Source organism: Podarcis muralis, chromosome 3, assembly GCF_964188315.1.
Source record: "Podarcis muralis chromosome 3, rPodMur119.hap1.1, whole genome shotgun sequence".
NCBI lineage: Eukaryota > Metazoa > Chordata > Lepidosauria > Squamata > Lacertidae > Podarcis > Podarcis muralis.
Window position 1 is genome coordinate 39646911 of NC_135657.1, and position 17913 is coordinate 39664823.

Here is a 17913-nt window from a genome sequence, read left to right on the forward strand (position 1 = left end):
ACCATACCTTCACCCTCAGTAACTACTTTCATGCTCTCTGCTTATGTTGGCTAAGGGAACACCCTGATTTTGTGCCCCTTTTTCTTGCTCCTGTGTTGTGTCTGATTTAAAATCCTGCTGAGAATTAACGATTTGTTTTTGGCGCCTGCTCTGGAGATTCCAGCGATGGTGGCTTCCTCCACACAGGCATAACTATAAATTTTGCTGCACAGAGTTCTGAAGGTACTTATCACTCTGGTATCTGGGGGCTTTTTGACATAACTTAAACTGACAGACAGACATTTCCACAAACTTAAGAGAAAATTGCTCTGCAGCTGAAATGCCCTGCACAAAAGAAAGCTCATACTTAGCAGACAGCATGCAAAATGAATATTAGTGGTTTAAATCACATTTTTTAGAAAAATATACTTTTGGCACATAAAACTTTAGTTTTATGAATTATTTCATATCCATTTTTTTGCTGGATTTGGAATTTATTTCTTTTCCTAGCCTTGTTTCTTTCCCCATGTATTTATTGCACTATTTCCTCAAAATCAGGCTAGGGTCACTCAAGGCAAATACAAACTGGGTCAAATCACTCAGGTGTGAGCCCATTGCCCTGAATGGAATTGTTCTCCATTTATATCATGGCAACAATAGATGTTATGCCAAGAAAGGAATGTTTTGTATCTGCTGAACAGCTCTAAAAGGTAAAAATCCTAAAATACTGACTGATCCAGAAAGGATGAATTGGCTATACAAATATTTTTGCAGCCACTCTTCCAGAAATGGAGCAGCTTTTAAAGAAAAGAAATTATATGAAAACTTGACACCCATACTACCAAAATAAGGACTTTAAAAAAAGAACATATATCTGAAGGATAGCACATCCAGGCTAGTTGGAAATTGAATGATATAGCTGAAAGGGGAAATGGAGAATTCTAAAGAGCACCAAAGATACTCATGCTAATAAAGAAATGCAGGTGAAAACAAAAAGGAAAACGGGAATGGAATTTCTGGATGACCTGATTAAACAGTCCAACTGGTTCCAGCTGGAGCAGTGGAAGGTTGGCCTGTTCATATCATCAGAATTTAAAATAAATTTTCAGCAGCACCAAACCAGCACCACATCACATGCTATCACAAACCTTTTAGTCTTATTATATGGGAGTTGCAGGCAGATACTTCTGACTAGACATGAATAGGTTGCTGCTATAAGTGTAATCACCTATTCCATGGAACAAGGAGTTCAGTTTCCTTGAATTCTATGAGACTTACTCCAGGTAAGTGTGTACTAGACTACAGACTTAGACTGCAATCCTAAAAACACTTATCTAGAGGTAGATCTCATTGAAATCAAAGGGACTTACTTCCAAGTAGTCATGCACAGGATTGTACTGTTACAGTTTAGGACAGGCTTCCTCAAACTCGGCCCTCCAGATGTTTTTGGCCTACAACTCCCATGATCCCTAGCTAGCAGGACCAGTGGTCAGGGATGATGGGAACTGTAGTCTCAAAACATCTGGAGGGCCGAGTTTGAGGAAGCCTGAGGATGCCAGAACATTTGTTAACCTACAAGTCATCTATAGCAAGGTCCAACGCCCACTGACTTTCATAGGAACTGTAGCCTAACACATAGCTTTCAGCTGCTGTTTGCGCATCATTTGCATCTTTGCAAGCCCACTCCTAAATCTCATTAAAGTCAGAGGTCAAGCCTCCCCCCCCCCCGTATATGCTCTTTTCAAAGTATTTTTGAAAAGTTATTTAAGGTTCAGATGAGGAAGCTGCCTTATACCAAGCCAGAACAACTGAACCATCTGTCTCAGTATCATCTACACTGACTTGCAGTAGCTCTCTAGGTTTTCAGACAGGGGTCTCTCCCATCTCTTCCTGGATATGCTGGGGATTGAACCCTGGATCTTTTGAATGCAAAGCATGCGCTCTACCTACTGAGGGCACAGCCCTTCCCATTCAGGAAGAAGGAAACAGAAAGGCTTCAATTGTCCACCAGCAGCCCAATCTGACTGGCTATATGACAACCATGATGGCATTGGGCTCCCTGTCTGATCCCTAGCCAGCTGGTACCACACAGTGAAGAAACCCTTTCAAATACAAAATGAATTTGCAGCAGCGAAAGGAAGCAATGGTCATAAATAGAAGTGACAAAGTGCAATGTAGAAATTGGTTGTAGGCATTTCCACCTATCCCCACCCAAAGGAGCAATTTTTCGTAAAATCAAACAAACAAACCTCATAAACATTTGGCAGACCGCTACACCAAAACAGACTTTAAATGAGCCCTGGTATCTTTTAGGAATGCTGAAACACTGATACATAATTGAAATCTGTATAACTGGAGCTGACCTTTGTAGTCCTGTGTAACAGCTCCGTAAGATGACTCTTCAGAGGGTATGTATCCTTTCCCTTCAGGGCACAGTTCAGTAAACTCAGCTAGCAGGAAGATAAACCAAGAATCCAATTAGAAATGTATTCACGCATCACAGTGTGAAAGACAACAGATGCAATATCTTAAAACAGCATGATTCTAATGCATGATTTCTCATTTTATAAGTTTTCCTTTCTCATATTACACATTTCTAGAAAAAAAATGGACAATGATATTCAGCTATGGCCATGGCTCATAAGACTGGTAAATGTTCCAGAGCAACTATGAAAATATTCTTTTTAAAAGATGCATGCAGAATTTTTGTGATTCTGTTGGCTAAAAAGTGGTGGCCCAAATAAACAAGAGGCATCATATAAATATAATGATAAACCATGGAACTTAAAGCATATCTTGAGTAGAAATCCTGATTATTGATGTCCAGATAAGTGATCACTGAAGCAAAGAAATCTAATAGGAAACTTTAACGCCCTGTGTAATACAGTAAACCTGCAATTGATGAGCATCTAATTTGTGCACATTCAGCTTAACATGCATGGCAAAAAAAGGGGGGACAGAAACGGGGTGGAGTGCTGGGAAAAATGATTTTGGCAATCCCACCCACCATTGAATTCAATGTGTTCTGACTATACACAATTTTGGCTTTAGGCGCGATCCTTGGAATATAACCCCTGCATAAATTGCGGGCTTACTGTACAAAGGAACTGAATGAATCCACTGTAGACATATTATTTGATGCCAAATGAAATAGGAAAGCAGAACACACTCCTTTATAACTAATAGCTCAACTCTATGCTTAACTTATTCAAAAGTGCCAAAGAATCCAATGAGGATTAAGTCCAACATGGCTTGTATAAAGGATTACAGTCTAAGATTGCAGTTCTCCCATTTACTTGGGAGAAAGCCCCACTTAAAACAGTGGGATTTACTTCTGAATAAACATGCATAGGATTGCATTGTCAAACAGGCAAAAGCTACTGATCCACATTATGGTGTTATGAATAGCAACTACCAGTGAATGGGAAATGATCACTTACGGCTTCCAAGCACAGGACATGGGAATATTTCACAGTTATCACCCCAGCCGGCACCCAAAGTACAGCAGCATTCTTGTTTCGTAACATTGGATGTTAGTACATTATCGCAAAAATTTGCATCATTTAGATTGTAGTAGCATTCCTTCTTTTCATCTGCCATTTCTTTTGTATCTACTGGTAAATCTAAACACAAAAAGTGAAAGATACAATGTCATACAGCAAAAGCAAGTTCAGAAATAAATTATATAGTCTTGTTGCCTATCATGTAATATTTGGTGGTTTCCATGGGCTCTCCAGGCTGTGGGATTGTACTCTCTCACCCCAGTCCCTCCCATTTCTTTGTGTGAATTTCCTCTCTGATTTTTTTCCTGCGAGCCTTATTTGTGGCTACATCTGCATTTACATTAGTCACACTCAGCAGATGCTAACCAGGTTCCTTATTAATCAGGATATGCAAAATGACTACATTGCCTGATTTCAAATCGTGACGAAGAGGAAACCCTGGTTAGAGAGAACTGTGGCTAATGCTGGTGCTGTGATTATACAGACAGAGAAATGTCACAGTTATGCCCTTAAACGTCTCTAATTAATGTCCATGGGATTTGATGCAAGAATATTCATGTCCCCAGTCCTTATAATACATTGCTGACATACTATCCTTAATAAGAAAAGATACAACAGATAAGATTATACCATTTTGCCGTTAGGCCATTAAACACCATTGAACCCACATATTGGAAGCTTACTGACCCAATTTTTCCTAGAAGCTTGTACACACACCTTACTTCTTTATATTGCTTATTTGCTTTTTAGTGAGAATTGTTAAGCATGTTAATCTGAATAACACAGAGCAAAAGTTCCTCATAGTTGTAAATTATAAGATACCCACATGAAGGCGTTAAGCCATGTCCAGATTGAGGAGAGGTGCAATTAGAAATTTATTGCCTTAAATTGTAATCTGCCTTATTGTGCTCAAAATATGATGCTCAAATTATGATGAATAAAATAGTTGTTTAAGCAGGATATATATATTAACATGCAATGCAGTTGTTACCAAACACTTAACATTTTTCTTTTCTCTCTTCAGAAGAATGCATGCTTGCGTCAGAGGACACAAACAAACTGTCATACAGAGCTATTCAAATTTAGCACACCAACACACTGCTTTCTCTTTGATATTTTGCCAAGGTCAATGTGTGCTATGGGGAAACACCCAGCTGAGTGCTATTTTATCTTTGTTAGTCTAGTCTGTGGTCTCTCCTCATCAGATAATTACAGTTTTCTATAATGTGCTGAATTTCATGAAGTACAGTGGTTTTTGTGGTATTCCTCAGCCCAATAAGAACCAAACGAAGACTATCATGTGTCACAGAAATCTAGCTGAAGTAAATTGGTTCTCCCAAGGTGAGAGGAGGCTCAGTACCTTAGTCACCATAGTACACATTTTCATTGGACGTAGGCCATATGTTGAGGTGAACTAGAGCCAGAATCTTGAAGAGCAAAAAACTATCCAAACCCTTCCTTCCCACTCTTTAAACCACAACAGTTTCCAAGGAAAGAAGAGCCAAAAACCAGCCCAAGAGGAATGAGAAACAAACTCCTTGTTGCAAAATCAACAGGGTCTAGGGGCACCTAACAAATTTATTGGGATACAACCTTCCGTGGGCCAGATCCCACTTATTTAATCAGATGAAATATATATAAAAAATTGTCCAGCAGCACCTTAGAGACCAACTAAGTTTGTTCTTGGTATAAGCATTTGTGTGCATATTGGTATAAGTTTTCTGAAGAAGTGTGCATGCACACGAAAGCTTATACCAAGAACAAACTTAGTTGGTCTCTAAGGTGCTACTGGAAATTTTTTTTATTTTTTCCGACTACGTCAGACCAACACGGCTACCTACCTGAATATTTAATCAGATGAATTAAATAAGTAATTTAAATGGGTGAATATACAGTATGTACTCTGAGCAGAGAGATGATTACTTCTTTTTTATTTATTAACAAAAAGTGCAAACATAACAAAGTGGGGGACCCCCAAACATAGCTCAAAGTATTACGTATTGTATGAGATAGCTGTACTGTGTAGAGTACAAATTAATACAGAATCTAATCAGTGTGGGTGTGACTCTGTTGGTTTTGCTGCAATAGACTAGCAAGGTTACTCCTCTGGAATTCGAAACTCTTTGTGACTATTTAATCCTATTTTATACTTGATATTTCAGTTCTTCCTCCCATTATGTGCCCAGAACTTTTTTTAAAATAAAGCTGTTTACACAGCTGTGACTGAGAGTTAGGCAGGCAAGCGTTGTGAAGGTTTGGAAATTGAAGGAGACACAAAAACTTTTCTTTAAAAAAACAACCCAGAAATGTACAAAGACTCATCTTGGTTTACATATGATTCTTCTCCTATGTTATTAACCACTTAATATATACGTTTAAAAGTAGATTGCTTCAGGAAAGTACATTTGGAAGATACACCTGCAAGTCTATTTTTGAACAGGTGGATACTATGGAATGTATGTTGCTTTACTTCAGAATGTGAAAGCAGGATCTATTCTTAGAGTTGGGAGAAGGTTCATAAATTGCAAACCTTAGAACAGGCTTCCTCAACCTCGGCCCTTCAGATGTTTTGAGACTACAATTCCCATCATCCCTGACCACTGGTCCTGCTAGCTAGGGATCATGGGAGTTGTAGGCCAAAAACATCTGGAGGGCTGAGGTTGAGGAAGCCTGCCTTAGAATATCAGTGCCTGATAGTGAGAAGCAGAAGAACACTTAATAGAGGGCAAAGGATGGTCGAAGTGCAAAGAAACACCTTCCTAAGGCATGCTGAGACCTTCAAATCCTGCAGCCGAAGGGCTTTGGTGTGAATTTCACTGTCATTGCTGCTGAAGAATTTAGACTTCTCTGAGAACTTTCGGAAGTTTTCTATTTTTTAAACTGAGAAGTGTGTGTTCTCTGTTGGCTCTAAGTGACAGATCCTAGGAGCTGAGTGATACAGATTCCGTCCAGTAAACAACGAACATCTTGAAAAGCTGGTGACTAGACTCTACAAAACAGTCTGTCTGAGGAGCTTGGACTCCCTTTTTCAGTGAGGGATTGTGCTGTTTTACTGATAAATCTCTTGATCTGCTCAAGGGCAGGTGGGAGATCCAGTATAGCAGGCAAGTTATGACTTCATTATTCTAAGGCCAACATTGATCAGACTGGCTGTGCAGTTGGCTTGGCCTCCACACTGGAAGTGCAAGACTCAGAAAAGTCTCATATGTTGGGTTTGTAATTTGGGGTCTAAATCAACAGGACTATCCTCTTCTCACCTGCTTTTGTTGAAATGAGTCTAGGGTCTTTCTTAAAAACTATCATTTTAATGAAGCAGTTTGACCTTGTTGTTTATCTGCTGAGGGTAACATCATCAAAACAGATACACCAGAAATCACTACCAGGCAGGTTTCCCAAGCACAGCCTTCCCCCACCTTTGCCATACATATTCCATTAGGAATAACCTTGAAAAGCACTTCAGTTATTTTTGCTTCCAGCTGATAAAATAAAGTTTAAATTACAACCTCAACAAACAGTTAATTACTTTCAAATTAAGTCTTACTGAATGCTTTCTTATTCTGGGGTGCAGGAAAAAGAACGTGCTGCTGATTAAACACGTTACTAATTAATTAATTTTTAACACTAGATTTCCTATTAGTCACATATCTGCCCTCAAAAATGGGAGTCAAATGGTCAGACTGTGACAAGATCCTTTTAGAACGCAGTAATCTGATAATTTCCTGCCAAGTAAAGCAGAAACAGAAGAAAATCCCTTGGTGTAGAGTAAAGACAAGTGTGAACACGTGGCATTCTATAAATGCCTTAAATATATTTTAAATGTGCTGAATTAAAATTATGCTTCAAATGGACACCAGATCTCACTTGGAATAAGTGACATCTTCTCACTTAGCAGGAAAATTGTAGCATGTAGGATGTATATTTGTATACATCCAACCTTCCTCTCACATTGACATTAAATGAAACAAGTGTAACCTATGTAAAATTAACACTTTCATCAGGAACTTGCTTTGCACAAAGGATGCTGCTGCAAAGATGTTATAAGAAATGGAGAAAAAGATGAAGTGGCCATGGCAGTTCAAGACAGTTTCCTGGCTTTGGCATGGCTGGGGGAGGACCTTCACTGCCTGCGCTGGCTGCTGGGGCTCAGCCAATCACAGATGAGCTAGGGGGTGCAGCTTAGGAAGTGGATCTGAGGGGAAATTTCTTCCCTTTGGTCTGCTCCCTGGCTATAAAAGCCAGTCACACATCATCCTCTGCTGTCATTGGATTCCCTCTCTTCCTACTTTTAATATTTTAGGTCTACCTGAGGCTAAGTGACCCTGCAAAAGACATTGCTATGGAAGTTTTTGGTCACCATATTTTGGGCCTGGGAGCAATTTGCCTTCAGACAAATTGGGCCTGTCTGGGGTTTCTGCCTGTTGGGAAACTGCCAGGGAGATATTGTCCATCATGGCCCCAAGCCGGCTGCCGAACGTCCATCGATCTCCCGTAGCCAGGCAGATCCAGCAGTTAGCGACACAAAGCCTCAGAAATAGATTGCCACATTCCAGGCTTGTGCACACTGTTCTTTATCAGCAGAAACCACAGCCAGAAAGCTTGCACCGCAGAAGAGAGCATAATTTACAGACTTTATTTAGCGTTGAACAGAACAAAGGAAAACATGACCGTTCTGTGTCAGTGTCTCTGACCGACTGAAATCGAAAGGAAACAGCAAACATAAACATCCTCAACAGGAAATACGCAGACTCTGTGACTCACAAGCCTGCTCTCTCTTAAGGTGGAACGGAAATATCCTAACATCCTCCCCCTTTCCGTGTAACCTGTAGTACCTGTGGTTCACCCAATTGCAACCTCTGTGTGTAAACCTTAAGTTGTTCTTTGTTAACAACCTTAGACAACAGATCAGCAGGAATTTCATTTCCTGCCATGTAGGACACCCGAATCAGTCCTTTCTGAATACACTCTCTTGCACGATGTAGCTTAATCTGCAAGTACTTGGTTCTTTGCTTGCAACTCTCGGAGTTCAGCAAAGCTAAACACGATCTATTGTCTTGATACACTTGTATAGGACATTTCACAGAAACCCCGATGTCCTTAAACAGTTGCATCAACCATTCACAATCCATGAGTGAAAATGACAGAGCATTGAGTTCTGCTTCACAGGAACTTAGGCTCACTGTTGTCTGCTTCTTGCACAACCAGTCAAACAGGCAGTGGTTGTACATGTAGCATACTCCAGAAGTGCTTGTACCATCTGTGGTGTCACTTCCAAAACTTGCATCTGCAAAGATTTCAAGACCTCCAGTCTTCTGACTGGTGAACTTCAGCCTGTAGTGCATAGTCCCTTTCAAATAGCGGGCTATGCGCTTCAGAGCTTTCCAATCCTGAACCGTAGGATTGTTGGCATGTCTGCTAAGCAGATTACAGCTTACAGCTATGTCAGGTCTTGAACATCTGGCAATGAAATTCAGCTTGCCTAGAATGCATCTGTACAGCGTTGTGTCAGAAAACGCTTCAGCAGTACTGTCTACCTGGTAACCTGTCACCATCGGTGTGTCTGCTGGGTTTGCATCAACCAAATTCAACCTGGTTAATACATCAGCAATTTTCTGTGTTTGGTGTACCAGAAAATTACCTGCTTGGTCCTTCTCCACCTGCAGAGAAAGATAGTTGGATACCTCACCAAGATCCTTCATGTCAAAGTGCTCCTTCAGCTGAGCTAGGGTGCTTTGATAAAAAGCCTGATTCTTCCAAAACATCAGAAGATCATCAACAAAACATAAACAATACAGTTTGTTTTGCCCCTCCTCCTTGACAAACACACATGGATCAGCTTTGCCCTGGTGAAAACCTAGAGAAAGCAACGTTTCAGTGAGTTTTGTGTTCCAACACCTGGCACTCTGCTTGAGACCATATAAGGATTTCCGCAGTTTACAGACCATTCCCTTCTGTATCTGCATCCCGTCAGGTGGAAGCATAAACAGCTCTTCGTTCAAAATCCCGTACAAAAAAGCTGTATTAATGTCGTGGTGGGAAACATGCAGTTTCTCCTCCGCAGCAATCTTGAGCATCAGCCGAATGCTCTCATATTTGACTGTGGGTGAGTAGGTCTCGTGGTAATCCTGTCCTGGTACCTGTGAAAAACCTCTGGCAACCAATCTGGCTTTGTGTCTGACAACCTTGCCATTCTGGTCTGTCTTGGCCTTGAAGACCCATTTGCTGCCAACCAGTCTCATACCTGGGACTACCGGTACCAGCTCCCAAGTTTGGTTCCTGTTCAAGGAATCAACTTCAGCCTTCATGGCATTAAGCCAAGGCTCAGCATTTTTAGAGGTTAACTCCTGAACCTCTTTGAAGCTTGAAGGTTCCCACACCTTCTCTGAGCTACTAAGAACAGCAGTTGCAGTCTTAGCAAACTCATCAGCATACCTCTTTGGAGGTCTGCCTTTGGTCGCCCTTTCAGACCTACGTACTAGACGCAAGTCTTCTGGACTCATCTCCTCTTTCTTAGGAGAAAAATGACCAATGGTGAACAGTGGTTCCTCCAGTTCATTGTCAGACGCATCAGATGGTCTGACTGAGGCCTTTGCACTCTTGTAGTCTGCTGTGTCATCACTCTCACTGACATCAGCAGCAGCGCCGCCCACTGAACTGGAATCCGAACTCTGATCATCATCATCATCCTCATCATCATCATCCTCAGCAGCTTCCTCAGCTTTAGCTGCTCGCTTGACATCACCTTCATCCTCCTCTGGGTAACTCTGGAAAATTCCCACATTTTCCCCCCACTTAGGATTGTACTCAACACTCCTTGTGAACTTTATGGTTTTAGAGTCAGTCATCCATACCCTGTATGCACCTTTTTCGTACCCCATGAACAAACCATGTGCCCCACGCTTCCCAAGCTTGTTGGTTTGTGGGGTGCGTACCCACATGTCAGAACCAAAAATTCTCATGTGTTTGGTGTTGGGTTTCTTGCCAAACATCTTCTCATAGGGGGTACAACCAATGGGTGATGACAATCTGCGATTAACGGAGTAAACCAGATTCCCTAAAGCCTCCCCCCAAAACTTATCAGGGAGATTGGCATCATGCAACAAGGTTTTCATTCCTTGCAGCAATGTTTGATTTGCTCTCTCCGCAAGCCCATTCATCCATGGCGATCTGGGGGTTGACATGTCATGCTGGATTCCCTTCTCAGTCAGGAAAGCTTCAAACTGCTGAGAAGTGAATTCCCCGCCCCGATCGGTAAAAAGACAGGAAATACGTTTACCGTGAGCATTCTCCAACCAAGCACAGAATGCCTTAAACTTCGGAAACGCTTGCGATTTCTGTTCGAGCAAAAACACATGAATGTACCTAGAAAAAGAATCAATTAGAACCATGAAGAACCTTGCTCCTCCTAAAGAGGGCGTAAGTGGCCCAACCAGGTCTGCGTGCACTAGCTGGTAGGGCTTGGAAGCCTGCCTGCTAGACTCTTTGCCTTTTGGAGCAACCTTCACCTTGTTCTCTGCACAAGATACACATTTCATGTGATATTTACAGGGTTTGATGTTCAAACCCTCAACCACCTCTGGCATCTTGGCCAGTGCCTTCCAAGAGAGGTGACCAAACCTTCGATGCGCTTCATGAATGCAACCTGCATGAAGAACTTTGTTAGTTTGTGCAACACAACAAGAATTAGCATTAGATACAACAGCAGTGTCATCATAAGTTATATGGAACAAACCATCCATAAACTTTGCATGCAAATAGTCCTCTTTGCCTTTACTGATGACACAGACGCTCCTCTTGAAGGAAATCTGAAAACCACGTCCAGTAAGCTGCGGGACGCTCAATAAATTGCTTGCAGCTCCAGGAACATACAGTACATTACTGATGGTTGTATGCAAACTTGCAAGTTTCACAGTCCCTTCTCCTGCAATTTGCAACGTCCTTCCATCAGCCAGGTGGATCTCACCTTCCTGAGGCTTGAAGGAGATAAAGAGGTGGCGATCCTTCGAAATATGGCGGCTGGCACCTGAATCGATAATAAACCTGCCTTTGGCTGTTGGAGCAGTCTTTACAGCAAGCAAACCCTTGTTTTCCACTGACTTGGGCTTTTGCAGCTTGCCCCCCTGCTGCTCCTGGCCAGCAGACGTGCCTTTAGCCTTTGGTGAAGCTGTGCCAGCAGACATAGCTTTGTCTTCCACTGGCGTGGGCTTTTGCAGCTTGCCCCCCTGCTTCTGGTCAGCAGACGTGCCTTTAGCCTTTGGTGAAGCAGTGCCAGCTAACAAAGCCTTGTTTTCCACTGGCGTGGGCTCTTCACCCCCCTTCTGCTTCGGGCCATCTGTAGGCATCTGTCTTTGTTTACCTTTGCCTTTCCGGCCTCTGCAAAGGCGATGACCTTGGTTCCCATGAGAAACAGAGCTCTCAGCTGCCGTCTCCTTGGCTCCCTCTGGAGGCTGGAATGCTGCCTGGGATGACATCACAGTCTGCTCCCCCTGCAGCTTGCAACCGGTGCCCTCAGCATCCCTGCATTCACTCGCATTCTGGGAAACAGCCAGGACCTCCGATGCAGTCAAACTCTGGGCTGGGACGACTGACTTGTGTGCTTTCAGCAACGCATACCACATTCCACGTGCAGTGGTGTTGCCAGCCAGCGTCTTAATTTCCTCAAGAGATACGGATAAGACTATTATGTCAATCGCCTTCGAATCATCGGCTTTCCATCTCTCTGTCAGAGGAACTGGGGGGGCCTCACTCACGGTATGCCACACCCTAAACTGACGCAGCAAACTCTCACACCATTTTGCCCAGGTTTCATAATTCTGCCCATGTAACTTCGGTGGACACGGAGCTACTTCTGAGGATTGTAAAAGATCCATCTCAGGTCTTTACGTGAGCCCAAGTCTTTATGCCTTCAAAGACTTATTATCTCGGCAGCCCATTAATCACGAACTCCCTGGCTTGGCTCCCAGGCCAATTAAGCCTTGCCGGAGTTCAAAGGCTCCTTGTTGAGGTAAACAGAAAAGCCTCCGCTCTCGCTGCTTTCGCTTTTCACATACCTCTCAAACGCAGTCTGTTGCAGCTTTACTCTCCTGTAGGTGCTGTGATTCTGGGCCCGAAACCTTGTTGTTGGGAAACTGCCAGGGAGATATTGTCCATCATGGCCCCAAGCCGGGTGCCGAACGTCCATCGATCTCCCGTAGCCAGGCAGATCCAGCAGTTAGCGACACAAAGCCTCAGAAATAGATTGCCACATTCCAGGCTTGTGCACACTGTTCTTTATCAGCAGAAACCACAGCCAGAAAGCTTGCACCGCAGAAGAGAGCATAATTTACAGACTTTATTTAGCGTTGAACAGAACAAAGGAAAACATGACCGTTCTGTGTCAGTGTCTCTGACCGACTGAAATCGAAAGGAAACAGCAAACATAAACATCCTCAACAGGAAATACGCAGACTCTGTGACTCACAAGCCTGCTCTCTCTTAAGGTGGAACGGAAATATCCTAACACTGCCTACCTCATAGCAAGTGCCACAACTTGACATCGGACAAGACATTGGGTTGCATTATTAGTCTAGGTGGATTGGGGGGGGTAGGGCCCTTCCCAGCCCAAGGAATCAGGGTTTCCTCTTAATCCCTCCCCTGGAAATCTCAGGGGGTTGCCCCAGTTTGACATAGGGCAATCCTTAACCATAACCCTGCCAAATACTCAACCAGCAGGCACGTTGGTTGATTCAGGATACAAACCCAATGTCTGCACAAAAACTTGCTAACATCTGTAATCAATAAAGTTGGGATTTGTTTAAATCCCATGTGATTGTTCTGTGTTTATTGCAACTTTATCATCCCTTGGCCACACGACCCACAGCTTCACTGCACCTGGACCTGCAAATGGAAGCTGTAGAGGCTGAGTGAAAGGGGAGGTGGCTGTGTTGAGGGATGAAAAGATAGGAAAGCCATGATGATACATGACATTAAAACTTCATGCCCAATTCCTAGGTCCCAGTCTACACAAACTGCAGATCAAGTGATAAAATGTTTCTAGAGTGTACCACTTCAGATTGCAGGAGGAAATGACACCATTCAATGATTCCTCCATCTCACAGAGAGTTAAGGATGCAACTGATTAAATTGCAGAAATTACATAGAATTTGTATATTTGTATCTGACTTTTGTTTCACCCAGAAATCAGCTCCATTTATATACTTTTGTGTTGTTGTCATTGTTTTAGTTAAAAATAACCCTGGTATGTTCTGATCTGGGAGGGTGTGCTAACGCGAACCTTGTTGCAGGGTGCAGCAAGGTTGCTCTTAGAAGTTGCTCCAATGTAACGAAAGTCTTTTCCCTTAGAAATTCTCTTAAACAAGTTTAGGACGCTTCAGATCTTCCTAATTTCTGGGTTAGCAGAGTCTGTAACCTGAAGCGTATATAACCTGAAGCATATGTAACCCGAGGTACCACTGTACAGAGTTAGCCATGCCTATTGATTGCAATGTGGTTCACCTCTGTCTTGGATTTAGACCACTTATTTAAATTAAAAAAACCCAAAACCTAAACACACATTGGATAACATGACATAATCATACGATGATTTCACCCACCACTTACAGATTCAACTCCTTCCCATGTTTGTCAGACAGTGCATTTATATGGTCCAATTCAGTGCCAATGGGACATTACCTGGCGAGGAACGGAAGCGACACTGTCCGGTCATTGGGTCATACTCCTGGTTTTCATCGGAACACAGACATAGGAAGGAGCCTTCCACATTTTCACAGAGGGCTTCTCCGCATACTCCACTCAGCATTTCACATTCATTCACATCTGTAAAATTAAACATTCAAACATTATCTTTCATTAAAAAGGTGTGAGTGAGTGAGTGAGTGTGCTACTATTCTAGTAGTTTGTGTGCTTGTTTTGTCATCTGGAAAATGAGACTATTTATGTATTTAAAACATTTGCATTCCACCTTTCTGTTTGGCCAAGCCTCCCAGGGTGGCTCCTCACAAAAGAACACAGTATCAAACATGCAACCAAGCAATCCATATATATATATCTAATGATGTAGCAGGAAAAGTATAACAGACTAGAGCAATAAAAACACTAAAATCAACACAATTCATTGGAGGGGGGGGCAATGAACATTATAGCCTGGACAAATAAAAATGGCTTTCCCCCAAAGGCATAGAATTTAGCACCAGGTGGAAACAAAACTACAAATTACACTAGGCACGTAGTTTGGCCTTCAGGGTTTTTAATTTTAATTTTACTGCAACTATAAACTGTGGGGAGAAGGAAGAAATTCCTGACAAAAATGGCAATAAACAGCAGCTTGTCTCCTGATACAAATAGTAGCTTGGATGCAGGGACAGCAATTTTTGTCAGGACTCCATTGTGCTTCCCCCATTCTCAGTCTTTATTGGACTGCCCTGCAGCTGCTATTTACAGATAAAAAGTAAACATTAAGTGCTATGGAGACCACTGTCTTCACCCCATCTTACAGCCCGGACACTGAGGTCCAGCTCTGAGGGCCTTCTGTTGGTTCCCCCACTACGAGAAGTGAAGTTACAGGGAATCCCCACATTTTCTTAAGATAACCAGTGATTGCTAAACTAATTTAAGTTTCCAGTGTAGCATAAGCTTTACGTTCACATCAACATGTCTCCAATGCAATTCTTGTTAGGAAGGCCATGTTCCGAATCCCTGTGCAACTTGCTTAAAAGCACTTCACACAATCTTCATATAATGCCCATAGGCTTGCTCCTCATCATAACCGGGCAGCCCATTCTATTTCTACTTTTTGAATATTTTAAATTAACCAAGAGCTAATCCCTTTTTACGTACTGCAGGAGAAAAAGAATGAAGATATCCGAAAAGATGGCTCTATATTTGACTGAAATAGATGGCTATGTATATAGCAAGAGCCTATAAGGAAAATAAAGCCCGACAGCTGTAGGAGTAATGTGCAACAATAGAAGCATTCGCCACATGCTGGAAATATCGTAGCTTCAGTTGTCTATGCTCTGGTAACCTCTAGGTTAGATAACTGTAATGCATTATATTTGTGGCTGCATTTGAAGGTGGTTCAGAAAGTGCAACTAGTCAGAACTCAGCAGCCAGATTGCTGACTGGGACCAGGCAGACATAGAATGGAATTCAACTTCATGCTAATACAATAATTCTGCCAGCACAAGTATTTCTGCTTGCCAGATAGGACGATTTCCCCTCATGTGCTGTTGCTGGGGTTCTCACAACACTTCAGAGCAGATTTGGGGGTGTCATGGAAAAAACCCATTATGCTCATGAGAGTCTCTGTGTTGGCTTCTACTAGCACACTGAGTTAGTTGAAACCAGCCCTGAGTGTATAACAGTGCTTCTGGCCCAACTGCACGAGTTGCAACTGGTTCCTAGGACAAATTCAAAGTGCTAGTTTTGACCTATAAAGGTCTTATTCCACTCAAGAACTCAATATATCAAGGACTGCTTCCTCCCATATGAACTTACCCAGACTCTACAATTGTTATCTGAGGCACTTCTCTGTGTGTCCCCTCCGAGAGAGGTGTTGACGGTGGCAATGAGAAAATGGGCCTTTACAGTGGTAGCCCCCAGATTGTGGAATGATTTCCTCAAGGAGGCTTGCCTGGCATTGACGTTCTCAGCTATTCAGTGCCAGTCAAATACATTTTTGTTATCCCTGGCTTTTGGGTCTAAGATGGGTGGTTTTTTTTATGAGACTCCCATCAAATCCAGTACCTCCTCATATTATATTATTTTTTTTACTTCATCTTTGAATTTGAGCTTGTTTACTGTGTGAAATATATACACAGAAGGTAATTCATTCTGCTGATATATAAAAGGAAAAATCAAGAAAAGCTGTGACAGATTATACAGCTCACTAGAATTACTCACTTCAAAGTGTGGTTAGCATTCCTACCATTGACTCAAAAGGTTGAGCTTCAGGAATGCACCTCTGTTCAGTCAGCAAATTTTATGAGAATACCCAAAACACTATCTTGGTAAGGGATCATTTCAGCAGGACATACAGTGAATCTCTGTTCCAATACCTTTCTGCTAGAAAAGCATTACACTAATGTATTCTGCTACCCAAGCTGCACATTTCTCTTTCATTGTTGGGCCACGGTATCATCTTCCACTGTTTTCTTGTGACTGTTGCAAATAAAATCATAAACTTGGTGCATCATACAAGAATGCTTGCTTGTGTGGCGCACATATATGGTCTGGAATTTTTCACTTCACCCTCACTTATTCCAGACCTTCCTGCAGTTCCTTATGCTTCTGTGCTCAGTAAGGTCATGTGCTAAACAAATCTAATAATGAACTGGGTAGGATATTGTAGCTATATTTGGCTTAAAGATTATACTGAGGAAGCAGATTTTCTTTTAAACCCTGAGAAATTTCCTGCTGGCTTACCTGAAAATTCTTAGGTAACTGTGTGTATCTATTTATGCATGTGCTTCTCCACATGTATCTAATTTCCTGCAATAAAGGTTTGTGCCCATGGGATGATATAACATTATTCCTACAGGGTCTATATTCAAGTTAGAATAGAGCACAGTCTGGATTTTCAGATAGTTGCAATGCATGACATTGTTTATGAGATAACCTGTGAACAGATGAGCTATGGAATATTTTATGTGTGTTTCTTTGTGGAAATCATATACTAGGGCCATATTCAGGAGGCAAAAATATTGCTTCTAGTGGGTTGGGCGCACAATGAGGGCCTTTTCAAATCCTGCCACAAGCAGTGATGTTAACTATCAAGACAAGAAGCACAACAGGATGTTCTTGAAATATGAGTTGCATGCTGTGTTTTGGATTCAGACACGCACCAGACTGAACTATTCAACTTATACTTTTTCAGCACCTTCAAGGGCCTTTGGCAAAAAGGGAAGAAGGTGAAATCCAAACATTTTCAGAGGGCTTATCATTATGACAGGCCGGGATATATAAACACTTAAATAAAATAAAAATCTAGTCACCACTTAATAACATACCAGGAAATGTATCACTTATTAGCAAAATTAACCAGCATTGACAAGTTCATCACAATACCAAGGGGTTTTTTTTTATGATGAGAAATATATTTTGTGGGGACTACAGTGAACTCTGAAATCTGTTCAACTACTTTGCCAAAGGAGGTGGCTGTACCACATGGCAGTCTATATTTCCTGTAGGCTTTGCAAAATTCTGGCCATTTAACTAAGAGTCTAAACAGATGTTACATTGAGATTTGTGAACAGCTTGATGTTTTCAGAAACAGAAGGTTCTAAGAAGGTGAAATAATTGGCTTGCCTTTGGTTCCAGTTCAGATTTAGCAGCATTTCCTATTCCAATTTGAATGGGTAGGCATGTAATATAAATAATAGGGAAAGCATTCACTAGGCTTCCCCTAAAAACTCATTGTTCAAGGAAATCTCACAAC

At 41.9% G+C, this 17913-nt stretch overlaps 1 protein-coding gene and 1 long non-coding RNA gene across 9 annotated transcripts in view; one reads left to right on the forward strand and one right to left on the reverse strand.

Moving 5' to 3' along the window:
- LOC144327234 (uncharacterized) overlaps positions 1 to 17913 on the forward strand; it is a 59276-nt gene that overhangs the window by 39676 nt on the left and 1687 nt on the right. The gene's annotated exons all lie outside the window — the stretch shown is intronic.
- LTBP1 (latent transforming growth factor beta binding protein 1) overlaps positions 1 to 17913 on the reverse strand; it is a 185948-nt gene that overhangs the window by 26110 nt on the left and 141925 nt on the right. For all 8 annotated transcript variants that reach the window (XM_028724280.2, XM_028724279.2, XM_077925685.1 and 5 more), the window contains 3 exons: positions 14151 to 14294; positions 3420 to 3602; positions 2343 to 2429 (listed from right to left, as the gene is read on the reverse strand). In XM_028724280.2, coding sequence (XP_028580113.2) covers positions 2343 to 2429; positions 3420 to 3602; positions 14151 to 14294 — 414 coding nt within the window. The remainder of the gene's footprint in view (positions 1 to 2342; positions 2430 to 3419; positions 3603 to 14150; positions 14295 to 17913) is intronic.